The 16,072-nt window shown below is 43.0% G+C and overlaps 1 protein-coding gene across 1 annotated transcript in view; it reads left to right on the top strand.

Annotated features, from left to right (window-relative positions):
* The window catches only part of LOC308085463 (mitochondrial intermediate peptidase-like), a 73,405-nt gene that overhangs the window by 14,820 nt on the left and 42,513 nt on the right, over positions 1 to 16,072 (top strand). The window contains 4 exon segments of the mRNA XM_080428623.1: positions 824 to 876; positions 11,145 to 11,298; positions 12,179 to 12,256; positions 12,702 to 12,912. Coding sequence (XP_080284749.1) covers positions 824 to 876; positions 11,145 to 11,298; positions 12,179 to 12,256; positions 12,702 to 12,912 — 496 coding nt within the window.

Genomic DNA, 16,072 nt, shown 5'->3' with positions numbered 1-16,072 from the left:
AACTTCAGAGATCAAAAAAAGAAAAAAACTGTTGTCAAACACCGCCGCTAGAATCCCTTTAAACCTTTTCATAGATTTCATAGATGGCTTAAATAGACTTGTTTGACAGCACTATCACCAGTTTTGCGTAATTTTGTTTTGTTATTATCTTCTCTATTAATATGTTGGATAATGGATTCATTCAATGTGTTATTCCAGACATTTAACCACTTAAATCCTCAATACTTAGTAAATTTACCTTTGGCTCTATACTTAGTCTGCTGTTTTTTTCCCTCTATACCAAATGTGCGTTGCGATTTACAAGCTCGCATCGCAGCGTGATGCGTTGTGAGCTTGTAGTTCGGCTATTTTCGGCAAATGGGGGATGAATATGGATGCTAGGGTTCAAGTGGCTAATGTAAAAAAAAAAAAACACACACAAAAAGATTTGGCTGTAGTAACTCTGAGGACCCCCTGTTGAAGACACATGCCCCGGCCTAGAACACTATTTCTCAATTAATGGATTATGGCCTTGACAGGGCCACAAATAAAGAAAACATTTCTGTTATCTTCTTTATGCAATTTGACGCTCGTTTCAGGTTTGAATATTTATCATACCGATCCTTCCTTGCCTGCACACACCATGACGACCACAATGACAACAAGTCTCTGACCTTACAATGAACTCCTCGTTGGATCATAATAATAGTACTTAATGAGTTTTAAGCATGGCAAGTGAATAAAACATGTCGGTTCTTATTTATTTTGCTATGACACCATGTATCATCCATGCAATCTTGTATTAACACGATGATTCATCGTTGTTTTATAATTCCACCCTTAGGAGCTAATGCCATGGGATCATCCATACTTCAGTGGGGTGTTGCGCGCCGAAAGGTGAGTCGCTTGGCATCGCGCGATGCAGTTAATTCTCCAGCAGCTGTCATTCGATAAACCTGCTTGATTTATATCTCTGTGGTGAGTCGTAAGGTGTTTGTAACTCCAGCTATGGCTGCAGATTATTATTGTGTTCCCGTTCCCTTCCTCGGGTGTCAAAACACCAGACAGTACAAAAGGTGTTAGGGGAGAACCATGGGAGTTGTACAAGTGTGTTTTGTCCCCATGCGATATACATGCCTATACCGTCTCTAGTCCCGTCTAGCTCCTCTGCTCAATGTCTCAAGTCCCTGATATCATACATACACCCATCGTTTATTGAAGGAATGTGTTTTGCACTCAGACAGGCTGAAGTGTTATGTCATTTCCAATTTTCCCAGCAGTACAGTCGTGTTACTGTAGTAGCTCATCACAACTGAATGAACACCTCATTTGACCACATACACTGTACTCTCTCCATTGTGCTCTCTCCATTAACCCATTAACACATTCACCGCCAGGTACTATGAATCCGCTTTAATTAGTTGCTGCCAGCGTTTTTTTTACCTGTTTGATGATTTATGAAGCGCCGCAGAAGCCACAACGTGCACGCGCATTTAACCAAAAAGTGTCCGTGGGGTGGTGGAGAGTCCAGTCTATTCACTGGAACAACACTTTTTTTATCGCGATCCGCCATTTTAGAGTGATCGTCTGCTGAAAATGGCTGGTTTTCATCACAAAAAAAAGAATGGAGCTAGAGCTGTTTTACTCAAAATCCCATCATTGGAGCGGACGGACGTGACGTTTTTTTGGAATGACGTCACATCCGTTGATTCCTTCTAGGGGAGTCGCGGGATCATTCCTAAGTTGCGTTGGAGCGCCCTCTTGTGGAATAAAAAATTAAATAAAACAATTGGATCACGTAGATCTACGTGATTGGCGGAAAACGGTTGGATCTGACATCACGTTGATCTACGTGATTGGCGGTGAATGTGTTCAGACCTAAAAATGTCCTTTCAATTCTAACAGTTTTCTGAAAAAACTTTTGTTGCTATATCAGTGGTGCTCAAAACGTTTTCATGTCAAGGATCTCTACTTTTTAACTAAATGACATGGATGCTTTCCCGCATTGAATGGGTTAAGCACTTTATGTGAGCAAACGAGTGACACAAAATGCACAACGATGTTTATATTTCTCTCTTTGTTAAGTACATTACTTGAGTACATGTACTTAGTTACTTTACACCACTGACTATAAGCCAGACCAAAACCTGCAGGCAAATGGTATGATTTTTCAGCCCTGAAATAATTGTTATTCCCCAAGACGTCTTCGAATGATTATAAAAATACAAATATAGTGGCTTGTCACTATTAATCATATTTTTCATCAATGAGACATGCGCCGTTCCGACTGGACAAAGCATCTGGTCCTGCATGTATTAAGTATCTAACCAGCAGATTTGAGAGCACAGATGTGGGTCCAGTTTAGCTCATTAAGTTAAAGTGACTTTGAAATGGTCCTGTAGTGTGACCTGAGCAGTGAACCTGAGCAGTGAGCCGTGCCTGTCCATCTATCTATCTGTGTCTGTCTTTCTGTCTGTCACATGAGGGAGAAAACATAATAGATACATACTGTACACTCAAGAAAGTCATTCTGTGGTGAATATTCAGACTGAACGTCTCTATAATATGGCTGAATGGGAGATGCAGTCTGTCCCGTGGAGTCTCTCCAGTTGCGTATTGGCCTCCCCTCATGTTTTTACAGATAACCTGTTATCTATCTATTTATAAAGAGCCGCTAGTGGGTCGACTTCCTGTTTATCAGCATTCTTTGTTTGAGCTATGTTCTAGCAGACCACGTGTCCAATTTCCTACACGTAATTAATTGTTCAGCATACAATTTGTATTCCTTCTTTGGCCCATATTTGACACACTACATGATAAAGCAAATTTTGAACCGGAAGGGCTGTTACGCGCACCGCGCATGTGTGCGGAGACACGCTGATCACGGAACAGCTGATCACGGAACAGCAACACCACACGCTACACAACACGGCCGGATTTGCGTGCGTGCGTGCGTGCGTGCGTGCGTGCGTGCGTGCGTGCGTGCGTGCGTGCGTGCGTGCGTGCGTGCGTGCGTGCGTGCGTGCGTGCGTGCGTGCGTGCGTGCGTGCGTGCGTGCGTGCGTGCGTGCGTGCGTGCGTGCGTGTGTGCGTGTGTGTGTGTGTGTGTGCGTGCGTGGGTGTGTGTGTTAGGACATCGGGGTGTTCGTCGTCGATTCTACAGCTCTAAACAGCGCAGCTAAAACGGTGACATCGCTGGCACTAGATGTACCCTGTTTTAATAAACCTCTGGCACCAAATGAGTTAAATATGTAGCCATGTGCGTGACCACAATAATTGTAATAATAGTATATAGCCTACATATTGTAGTCTATGTGAGGGCCAGGCTACTAGATGTGAGGGCCACGCAGCGGCCCAAACCTCTAGTTATTTAAAACCTCCCTCCCTTCCCAGCAATCACTAGATCCCAATAACACCAAAGTCAGTTTTATCAAAGTATTATTGCAGGCATTTTATGTCTTTGACGAGTGCTTCTTTGGATTAAAGCATCCACCAAATGCCATTTTTGTGTGTGTGTGTGTGTGTGTGTGTGTGTGTGTGTGTGTGCATGTGTGTGTGTGGGAGATCTTTTCGGGCCCTGCCAAAGTCCTCAATTGTATCTTGGCAGGGCCACTGACGACTCAGTGGAAGAAGTGAAGATGTGTTTCTCTCTCTTTCCTCCCTCTCTCGTTCTATCTGTCTCACACTCCCCACACTCCTTCCTCCCTCTCTTTCACAGAGGAAAATATCTTTCCATGATCCCCCGACACCCCCCCCCCCCCTCTCCATCTGTCCTTGGTACCACTGCTCTCTGCATGCTGGTCACCAGGAGTCCCCCAGAGACCATTGTTTGTAGACTGCAGGTCTATTTGTGTAAAATGGGTCTGTTACTGCTTTTTGTAGCACGTTATAATATTTTAAGCACCTTATTCTCTGTCTCTCCGTCTTTCCAGTGGTTTAAACTAAGTACATTTACTTAAGTACTGTACTTAAGTAATTTTTTTAGGTGTTTTTACTTTACTGGAGTATTTCCAATGTTCAATATTTTTAGTTCTACTCCACTACATCTGGAGACAAATATTGTACTTTTTACTCCACTACATTAATTGAAAATTTCAGTTACTTATTATATTTAGATTATTATTACAAAACATACATTAACCACTTCAGCCCTATATACATTTCGGCCATTTGAAAATAGCCGATCTACAAGCTCACAATCCGTCGCAATGCGACACACTGTGAGCTTGTAGATCTGCTATTTACAAACAATTTGTATACATTTGAACAACTTTTACTTTTGGTACTTTTAAGTATATTTCGACACCAATACTTTTGTACTTTTACTCAAGTAAATTTTGAATTCCGGACTTTTACTTGTAATGGAGTATTTCTACATTGTGGTATTGATACTTTTTTTTTTCAAATAATTGCAAAATGGGTCTATGTTCTGATAGTGCTCGTTACTATAGAGTGTCCTGTCCATATAAGGAGTCTCCATGTCTCTCCAGCTCTTTATAAAACAGAAAATGCATTTTCGTTTCATTTTCAATTTTATCCAATCAGGATAGAGAACTCAATCAGGATATAGATTAAACAAGAGAAATTGGAAGTGATGACACTAAGAAATGAGCAGGCAAAATTAGAACTGGAACACTATAAAAATGAAGCTTAAAATGGGTACTTTCTCCTGATTGGCTGAGATTTTGACACCTACCAGAAAATGTATTTTCTGTTTATTAAAGAGATGGAGAGACGGGGAGACTCCTGTTACTGAACAAACACTCTATAGCAATGATTACTATCAGAATATAGTGCTTTAACCTTTAAAAAAAATACTTTTTGTTTTTACCCAAAAATATCACTTACCCTACCTTTAAGTACTGTAAGGTATTTGAGTATTTTTTTCCACCACTGTTCATTAGTTCTCTGAGGTTCACTCTCACTACTCTCCCTGTTCCTCTTTCTCTCTGTCATTTCCACTCAGTGTTTTAGCTCTCTCTCTCTCTCTCGCTCTCGCTCTCGCTCTCTCTCTCTCTCTCTCTGTCTCTCTCTTTCTTTTTTCTTTCTTTCTTACTTTGTGTCTCTGGTAAAGCAGCTGTTTGCCATTGTCAAATTGGGTCCAGATTGTGTATCTGTGCATGCTGGGTGAATAGACTTGGCAACCATGGCTGTGCTAAACGGGACGATTGCTCTAAACTGTTCAAGCTATATAACATTTGCTGCGAAGCTTTTATCCCTAAGTGTCTCACTGTGAATCAATTTTAAATGTGGGGTGATAGGAAATAAACCCCTTAACCCTATCAGGGTTAGTGCCGTGTGCTTTGTCCACTGAGGTACACAGGACCACCAGTGGTGGAAAGTAACTAAGTACATGTACTCAAGTACTGTACTTAAGTACAATTTTGAGGTATTTTTACTTTACTGGAGTATATGCAAAATGTCTATACTTTTACTTCTTCGACTACATCTCAGAGGCAAATATTGTACCTTTACTCCACTACAATTATTTGAAAACTTTAGTTACTAGTTACTTTGTAGATTTTGATTATTATTACAAAACATACATTAACCACTTCAGCCCTATATACATTTCGGCCATTTGAAAATAGCCGATCTGCAAGTTCTGCGACGCATTGTGAGCTTGCAGATCGGCTATTTTCAAAAGATTTGTATACATTTTACACAATTTGAAAACTTGTGAAATGGGACATTCTGTAACAGAGTATTTCTACATTGCAGTATTGATACTTTTGCTTAAGTAAAACATTTGAGTACTTTTTCCACCACTGAGGACCACACAATATGTATAGTATATCTCACACAGCATGTAATGTTAAGGGGATTTTTGCCCGCTGCGCTGTGTGAATCCCTGCCCAACTGTAGAGTATAGCCTGCAGCACATATAAAGTACAGAAAAACGGTTTCCTATCCTACATACTCAAAAACAGGGTGGCCACGTCATTCTCTTTCGTCGTCACCATTAATCATGGCTGTAGACCTTGGCCAATGGTAGTGGCTCTCCGCAGCTTTTAATTAAAGTGTAGAAGTGATGTGTGGAGGGGAGGACCCTCAGGCTGTGTGTTGCAGACGGTGAGCCGTGCTGTGCGTTGTCCACATCCAGACGGGGTGTAATTGCACGTGATCAGAAGATAGACAGGAACCCAAAATGTTTCCACTGATCTGGGTTTCCCCTTTCTTCCTCCCTCCCTACCATGTCTCATCAGCCGGAGGGAGTCTAAAACACTCTGGGCCAGCAGGGTGGCAATAACATGGACTTGCAACTAGAGCAGTGGTTCTCAACCCTTTTTCAGTCCGCGACCCCCAAAAAGAATCAGATTTGAACTGGGGACCCCCCAACATAATCATATTTGAACTGGGGACCCCCCAAACATAATCATATTTGAACTGGGGACCCCCCAACATAATCATATTTGAACTGGGGACCCCCAAACATAATCACATTTGAACTGGGGACCCCCCAAACATAATCATATTTGAACTGGGGACCCCCCAAACATAATCATATTTGAACTGGGGACCCCCAAACATAATCACATTTGAACTGGGGACCCCCCAAACATAATCATATTTGAACTGGGGACCCCCCAAAATAATCATTTGAACTGGGGACCCCCCGACATAATAATATTTGAACTGGGGACCCCCCAAACATAATCATATTTGAACTGGGGACCCCCCAAACATAATCATATTTGAACTGGGGACCCCCCAAACATAATCATATTTGAACTGGGGACCCCCCAACATAATCATATTTGAACTGGGGACCCCCCAACATAATCATATTTGAACTGGGGACCCCCAAACATAATCACATTTGAACTGGGGACCCCCCAAACATAATCATATTTGAACTGGGGACCCCCAAACATAATCACATTTGAACTGGGGACCCCCAAACATAATCACATTTGAACTGGGGACCCCCCAAACATAATCATATTTGAACTGGGGACCCCCCAAAATAATCATTTGAACTGGGGACCCCCCGACATAATAATATTTGAACTGCGAACCCCCCAAAATAATCATATTTGAACTTGGGACCCCCCCAACATAATCATATTTGAACTGGGGACCCCCCACCTTGACAAGCACTTGGAATTGTAGGAGTTGAGGCATTACATTTAGTCTGACATGGTTCCACAGATAAATATTGTGAAAATAGCAGATCTACAAGCTCACAACGCCTCGCAACGCGAGGGGTTGTGAGCTTGTAGATCTGCCTCTTTCTTTTTTTCCTTATGTTATGTTATGTACACATTTTTTTATTTTATAATTGTTTTACTGTCATCTGGGGACCCCCCCAAAATCATGTGGCGACCCCCCTGGGGGTCCCGACCCACAGCTACTGAACTAGAGAACCCAGGGTCGGGTCTTGTGGTTAACCTGCTGATGTCTGAGCAGGGTAGGCGAGTCAAGGGGCACCGTTCTGTGACTGACCCTGTAAAAGAGGATTTCACATGGCATCATAAAGTATGTGAGAAGTAGCCTCAAGTTCACATCTTAGCTACTGTGGTCCATGGTTTTGGACTAACAAGGCTAACGGGAAACGTATCTGTCAAGGAAATCTGACCTGCTACACCAGAATCAACTGGATGTCACTGAAACTAGATTTAGTTACAGTATATAGTATAGTCAAATAGTTTATTGGTTTTATGAATGATGCTGCAATGGCTAAATAAAAACACAAACATTTTAAGATATTCCCATCATGGAAGGGCCTTGCCTTCCTGTTCCCTGTTGGGAGAATTAGGTTTGATTGAATTGATTGAATATTTTTATTAGGCAAAAAATGTAAAACAGCACAGTTACATTTAAAATACTTTGTCTAACAGGTCCGTTCATAAAAGTCCTTGCGGACTTGTTTCCAATGAGGGCCTTGGTATTTAATTCATAGGCATATATAGTGGCACCACAGTTCAAATATCATTACAAAATAAACAGCCAAAGACAATATATAACACTATGTACAACAAAAAAAAAAAAAAAAAAAAAAGAGGGGAAAAAAATATGTACAAGAACAGGGGGGGGGGGTCTGCTGTCTAACGGGAAAATGGTACTACCTCCACCTTTGGCCTCCTGAAAGGTGATTTTTTAAGGCTTTTTTAAATGAGCCCAGCGAACTGCATTTTTTGAGGGATGGCGTTAGACTATTCCAATCCTGGGTGGCAGTGCTGTAGAAGGAGAATTTGCCCATGTTTGATTTATGGGTGGGTGGTACCAAATTGTTGTTAACGCTCCCTCTGGTATTGTGACTGTGGGTGTCGCTAACCTTTTGGAGGTATTTACTCAGATATGCGGGAATTGGGGGCATATCGGGCAAATTTGCATTTACAATTTTGAAGGCCAGTCCCATTTTTAGTTGTTTAACCCTGTCTTCCACCCTGAGCCAGCCTAGGCTGGCAAAATGGGTGGGAGAAAGGTGGGTCATGGGCCCCAATCCGAGGAGTAGCCGAATCAGTTTGTTTTGGGAGGTTTGAAGCTTAGTCTTCAGTGACACTGAGGTGTTGGAGTACCAGGAGGTGCAAGCATAGTCAAAAAGTGGTTGAATCAGGGCCCCAGAGAGGGTCCTGAGGGCCTGAGGGTTGACAAAAGAGGAAACTCTGCCCATAAATTTGGTTCTCTGGTTTACTCTTTTGACCACCTTTGTAGCCATGCTATCACCTGTCAGGTATTTGTCAAGTACACAACCCAAATAGGTAATCTCTTCTTTGCTAGAGATAATTGTGTCATCGACTTTGACCTTGAAATCATTTACATCCATCTGTCTGAGGGAATGTTTGGTCCCAAAGAGAATGGATTCAGTTTTCCCAAGGTGTAGTGACAGTTTGTTATCGGTAAGCCAAGTACGGATTTTTGAGAGTTCGGAGCTGAGCGCCTCCTCAACTTGCAACTTGTCCTCTCCCGAGATCAGGAGTGCCGAGTCATCAGCGAACAGGAACAATTTGCAGTTACAGGCAGCACTCATGTCGTTAATGTATAGAAGAAACAGTAACGGCCCTAGAATGCTGCCCTGAGGAACCCCACAGCTCACCGGGAGGGATGAGGACATGGTTCCGTTGATGTCAACCACTTGTTCTCTTCCCTCCAGGTAAGATCTCATCCAGTTTAGTGATGTGCAGTCAAAACCAATCGCCCTCAGCTTATCAAGTAAAATTGAGTGGTTTACAGTGTCGAACGCTTTTTGGAGGTCCAACATGACCATGCCGCAGTATTTGCCCGCGTCTACCTCACGTTTGATGTAGTCGGTCAGATACAGTAGGCATGTGTCAGTGGAATGGGAGGTTCTGAAGCCCGATTGGAATTCAAACAACAGTTTATGCTCGCTGAGGTAGCTGTTGATTTGTTCTTGAATTAATCGCTCTACAACCTTTGAGATGGAACAAAGGATGGAAACAGGCCTATAGTTGCCAGGTTCTAATTTGCTTCCTTTTTTATGCAGAGGGATTACTCTTGCCAACTTGAAATCCTGTGGGACGTGACACTGGCTGATGGATAGGTTTGTGATTTGGGCTACTATGGGGGCAATAGCAGTAGCTGCGTCTCTGAGGAATCTGGTGGGGATATTGTCAAGGCCGGTGGCCTTGTTTGGCTGGAGGGCGAGTAGTTTTTTCTGCACATCATCAGCATTTACTGGTTTGAATGAAAAGGAGTCTTTTTTAGCCCCTAGTTTAACATAGTGAGCATGGATGTGGTCAGAGCCGTACAAACCTGAATGCTGAGGAAGTTTGCTTACCAACTGGGTTGCAATGGTGGTAAAAAAGCTGTTAAAACAGTTTGCTACCGCTTGCTTGTCGGTAATGAGCACGCCACTTGAAATAATGCAGATGTTTGTAGCTTTGGTTTGAATTTTGTTGTTGCAGCCCAATTTCTGTAGCGCTTCCCACAGCTTTTGTGGGTGGCTTTTGTTTGCCTCAATACTTTCATTTAAGAAATTCTTTTTGGCAGTTTTGACCAATTTGTTTACTACATTTCGTTGATTTCTGCATCTTTCAAGTAGTTGCACATCTTTGCATTTCCTGAACTCAGAGTACATTTTGTTTCTGAGTTTGATTGCATTTAGGATGTCTCCATTCATCCAGGGTTGTGTACGGGCTCTGACTCTCACCACCTTCTTGGGCGCTAGGCTATCAATAACAGACACAAAAGCAGTTTTGAAACCAGTCCAAGACCCCTCAGCCGAGGAGCCACCGAGTACATTTGACCAATCCACTTTCTCAAGAGCTGTTGTGAGAGCTTCTGATGAGTAAGTTTTCACAGCTCTGCAGCTGATCGTGCTATGACAATCAACTACAGATCTGTGAAGCTTACGCGTGCAGAAAATGATGTTATGGTCGCTTAAACATGAAATGAAGTGAACTTTTGAACACCCAGAAATCAAACTCTTTATTATCGTATTATTGTTAGTTATTAACCCATTAAGACCGGGAAAGCATCTGTGTCATTTTTGATTTTTGCGTTGGCTATTCGAAAATAGCAGATGTACAAGCTCACAGCACGGCACCGTGAGCTTGTACATCTGCTATTTTTGAACATTTAAAAAAAATCTTTGAAAGAGTGATAACTACTGATTTAGAAGGCCTTTGTAGAATCGGCCTCTGGTCTTAAAGGGACTACACCATGAATTTTAACTTTTTTTGGTGTGTTTTTGGTCTCCCCTACCTCGATTCTATCCCAAAAAATACCCCAGTTTGAACACTCAGGCTTTCACAGCAAATCTGGGGTTTTCTGTAAATTGGTCTCAAAACAGGCCAAACTGATTTGGCCCCTGACGTGACGTCACGTCACGTAAGGTGTTCCCAAAAAAAAAGTATTTTATTTATTTATTTTTTAGTTGTTTTTTCTTATTTATTTTTTTTACTTTTTCCACACAGAACCAGGAGATAACATGCATACAAACTGGCTCAATAGCGCCCCGTGCCAAACAGGACAATGTGGTATTGCAGGTGAAAGTGCTTTATAAGCCAGAGAGAAGTTAGTTGTAATGAGTATATATCTGAGACTTGATTTAGGCTCAAACCTTTTGAAAAACGTTTGAGGGACATAAATAATATGATATTAAATATATATATATTTGTTTTAATTCATGGTGTAGTCCCTTTAATGGGTTAAAAATGTTTGTCTTTTTCCTAATGCTGATATTTTGGTGTTGGTCGGCAGGTTCAACATTGAGCCCAGTCTGTACAGTCCATATTTCTCCCTGGGGGCCTGCATGGAGGGCCTGAACAACCTCTTTTCTCAGCTCTACGGCGTCTCCCTCATGACTGAGCCCCCCAGCGCCGGAGAGGTGTGGAGCGATGACGTCCGCAAGCTGGTAAATGTTGAAAATGACCTCAAGTGTTTTATTATTGTGTATTGCTGCTATCTTCTAATCTGCTGTCCACTTGTGTGTCTGTACCGTTTACCACAGAGGTCTTCAACCTTTTTCAGACCAAGGACCCCCTAGCTAAGAGAGAAATGAAGCAGGGACCCCCCCCCCCCCGCTACACATTGAATTCATGTTAACTGTGTGTTTTCAGACATTTAACCACTTAATACCCTCAACTTGACATTTGGCCCGGTACTTGGTCTGCTCTTTTTTCCCTCTACACCAAACCTCTAATATCCAAACCTCCGAATATAGCAGATCTACAAGCTCACAACAATGTGAGCTTGTAGATCGGCTATTTTCGGCTAATGTTCCCCTCAGAATAGCAATGCTAGGGTTCAAGTGCCTCGGAAACCCATGCCTTTTTGTTTTTGTTTAAAAAAATAAAAGCCTGGGGGTACCTTGCAGGAACGGTGGTTTCTAAACATTGTTATCTCCTAACCAATCAGAGTGCAGAGGGGCGTCGCTCTAAATTTGGTGACGTCAGCGTGTGCCGTGCTCAGGCCGGGGGGGGGGGGAGGAGAGGCGGGGACATAGATTGGTGAAGCAATAGGAAGCGGCGCTGGTACCGAGCGCAAGGCTTTGGATCCGCCCTTCAAGACCTTCGATAGGGCTGGCTCCTCCAGTCTAGGGTTCAAGTGGTTACTGTAAAAAAAAAAGTCCCTATCACACAAAGCTTTGGTGGCCTCCCTGTAGTAACTCTGAGGACCCCCTAGGGGTCCCGGACCCCCTGTTGAAGAACCTTGGTTTATCACATTGACGGAGAGTTTAGTTCTGCTCTGTGTTTTGGTGTGACCAATGACCTTGTTTGTGTCTGTCTTTTTAGGCTGTTGTACATGAGACGGAGGGGCTGCTGGGATACATCTACTGTGATTTCTTCCATCGGGCAAATAAACCTCACCAGGTACACTACACACACACACACGCACACACACACACACGCACGCACGCACGCACACGCACACGCACACACACACACGCAGTAACACTAAGCATGCTGTCTCCTGAGTTGTATCCAGTTTTTCAATAATGATTTTCCATAATGATAATCGATGTTTGGGATAATAAAAAACAAGTCAAATACAAGATAATAAACAAAACAATACACTTAATGTGTATATGTTACAATTGGTTACTTATTGGTACTTAAATGTCTCTCCATGCTCTACCCATCCCTCTTGTCCTCCACCCTCTCACCCTTGTCTACCGTTACCCGTTCTCTCTCGTTTCCCTCCTTCCTGAATCCATCCCTCTTTCTATGCTGTCCACCCCTCTCACCATTCATTCATTCCTCCCTCCTCTCCTCCTCCCACCTCCCCTCTCTCTCTCTCTCTCTCTCTCTCTCTCAGGACTGTCACTTCACCATTCGGGGGGGTCGTCGATGCCAGGAGGAGGCGGACCAGTACCAGCTGCCCGTGGTGGTGCTGATGCTGAGCCTGCCCCAGCCTACCAAGAGCGCCCCCACGCTGCTCACCCCGGGCATGATGGAGAACCTCTTCCACGAGATGGGCCACGCCATGCACTCCATGCTGGGACGCACGCGCTACCAGCATGTCACAGGTGAGCTAGAGGGTTGTATTGTGTAATATACCAGCCTGATCTCCAAGAATTTAGTATACATTGCACGGATCCAGTGCACGTCATTCCGTGCATAGTCGCCTAGAAACCCAGAAAATCTGTGCATATGTACGGCGAGTCCCACGGTGGGCGTAACCAGTTGCAACCCGGAAAAACCCGGAAGCAGAGCAGTCCCCACAACAACATTTACGATTCTGTGCCTATCAGTACATAACTCAACGGCAACTCGCTCGCTTTAGCTCACTCGGTGGTCCCTTACGTGGCGACAGTTCCCTTGAGACTGCGCGCCTCCGAAATGGTTTAGTCACAATGGGGGAGATGCAAGGCAGCTATGCACGGATTTTCGGGTTTTCCAGTTGTCTATATGCACGTAATTTGAAAAACGTTCAATGACAATGTTTCCTCTGGCGATCGGGTTGAATATACACTTCATCTGCTGGTGTATGCACAGATTGTCTCGGGTACAAACATGCACATGAAAATGTTTCATTGTGACAAATGCACACGCACAAAAAAGAAAGTGTAGGTGCATTGATTGACTGACTGATTGAATACTTTATTAGAAGTTTGCAGAAAAGAGCACATGAAAGTACAGTTCAAATACAAGGTCAGCTAATGGGAATTAAAAAACCCAAGAAAGCCATTGGCTTGTATCCATTGGGGTCCTTTGTACTCAATGTATTGTGAAATTAAATGACAGACAGATATACACTACTATGCAGAACATCATAAAAACAGTTTAATAACTAGAAAAAGTGCTCCTCGGAGCACAGGTCTCCGCCAGGTCAGGTACGTTATTCTGGCCTCCTGGTGGCGCTATAATAGGCCAATGTGAAAAGGGTGCCACTGCATTCATGATCTGAGGCATTTTGTTCCAAAAATGTGTTTTGCTAAATTAGACCTGCTGGTGGCGCTATAACAGGCCTATGTGAAAAAGGGTGGCATTTCTTCCTTGGCCTAGTGGGAATGTGTTTGTGAAATTTCACGGAAATCGCAAGCTGCGTTCATGATTTGAGGCATTTTGTTCAAAACGGACCAATCCCGAAAATTTTGGAAGCGAACCTTAGCCAATGAGGATGGAATATGGGAAATCGGACAGATCCGTGTTTATCACATGACTATAGAGATACTGTGTACCGATTTGCATGACGTTTGGATAACATCTGTAGGAGTAATGTCAAAAAATTGGGTTTTGCACAAATCGGCGTCCAGGTGGCGCTATAACAGGCCCATGTGAAAAATTTGAAGCAGAGGTTCTGAATTGGCATCCAGGGAGTGTGTGTGCACAGTTTCGAGGCGACCGGGCCAACGGTGCCAGAGATTAGCTGCTAACACACGGACAGGACACACGGACACACGGACACACACACGGATGGACGGACGGAGGGTAAAACATTCTCTCTCGCCATGCCTTTCGGCCTGGCGGAGACAATAAGAAAAAACAAAAAATATGTACAGTAAGCAGTTTGGGGGGGGGTGCTAGGTTATGACTTTTACAGGGGCCAGTTTCAAATTGCAGCCTCCTGAAGGTACTCTTTTAGGGCAGTCTTGAAGGAGAGTAGGGTTTTACACTCCTTCACTACTTTTGGTAGGGCATTCCACATTTTTGTGGCTTAGCAGGAGAACAAATTCAACCCCTTGTCTGTGCCAAATCTGGGTTGGACGTGATCAGTGGAGCTGCCTCTGGTGTTGTGATTGTGGACTTCATTTACATTTTTGAAGTACTTTGAACAGTACATGGGTGTCTTAACCTTGTGGTGTATCTTGTAGACCAGGCCCATTGCAAGTTGCTGTACTCTGTCCTCTACCCTGAGCCATCCGACCCTAGCAAAGTGAGCAGGGGTCGAGCAGGGGTCACACACACAAGCATGCAGACTAACAAAGCTCCAAATGCCTTTTATCATCCAGTTGTCGGGTGTACAGTATGCGCACACACTTACGCTACAATGTTTTACCCAAACATGCAGGTACACGTGTTGTTGGGCAACTGGCAAAGCCACATACATTACATAAACATCAGACTTGTATACAACATTTGAAGGACTTAAGAGAAGTAATTACAGCACACGTCTACGAAGGAGATCGATGCTTGACGTTCTTACATGCTGCATACCTGATAATGATGGCCTATTGTACTCAGCTTCCAAACGTCTGCAGTTAGAGTTACATCTTTGGGACTACAGGTTATATTTAAGCCATTTGTTATGGTGTAAGCTCAGCTTGAAAAGGGAAGTCAAATCCGATTTAACCCATTAAGACCGGGAAAGAATCTGTGTCTTTTTTAGATTTCTTTGGCTATTCAAAAATAGCAGATGTATATCTGCTATTTTTGAAAAATCGTGATAATTTGAGCAAATCTTTGAATATATATGTATTTTTAAAGCAAACATTTTTAACTCAAATTTTTGCTTCTGGGGGGATTCTACAAATGTCTTCTAAATCCTTTTTTTGTTTTTTGTTTTTTAATGTTGCTATAATCAGTGGTTCTCAAACTTTTTCATGTCAAGGACCCCCAAAAATTATATGAATTTTATCCACGGACCCCCATCTCAAAATATTTTGTTCCAGGGACCCCCCAGAAGTTGTAACAGAGTTAAAAATGTGAGCTACAGAAAAAAAGATATTCAAAGATTTGCACACATTTTCACGTTTTTTCAAAAAAATAGCAGATCTACAAGCTCATAGCGCGGCACTCTGAGCTTGCAGAGCTGCTATTTTTGAATAGCCCAAAGAAATCTAAAAATGACACAGAGATGCGTTCCCGGTCTTAATGGGTTAAGGAATAAAGGCCTCGAGGAGACCGTAGTAGGTGTCTAGTGTGTACCTCTTTCAGTTTGTGGGATAAAGCCAAGGGGACACACCTTATGGGTGGTAACCCGAGATGCCTCCAAACATCAGGTTCATAGTAACAGCAATATCCACTTACTGAAAGATACTGTCTGACATGGCAACTTGACACCCCGCTCCTCCTTTTGGCAGGATTCAGAAAGACTACTCTGCATACCCGCGACTTGTATTATGTAGTGGTGGAAGAAGTACTCAGATATTTTACTCAAGTAAAAGTAGCAATGCCACAATATAAAAAATACTCTGTTACGAGTAAAAGGCCTGTGTTCAAAATGTTACTTGAGTCGAAGTACTA

This window comes from Gymnoscopelus braueri (assembly GCF_963280865.1).
Source record: "Gymnoscopelus braueri genome assembly, chromosome: 5".
NCBI lineage: Eukaryota > Metazoa > Chordata > Actinopteri > Myctophiformes > Myctophidae > Gymnoscopelus > Gymnoscopelus braueri.
Note: the sequence above shows the minus strand (reverse complement) of the source record. Positions and strands in the feature narration are given on the sequence as shown.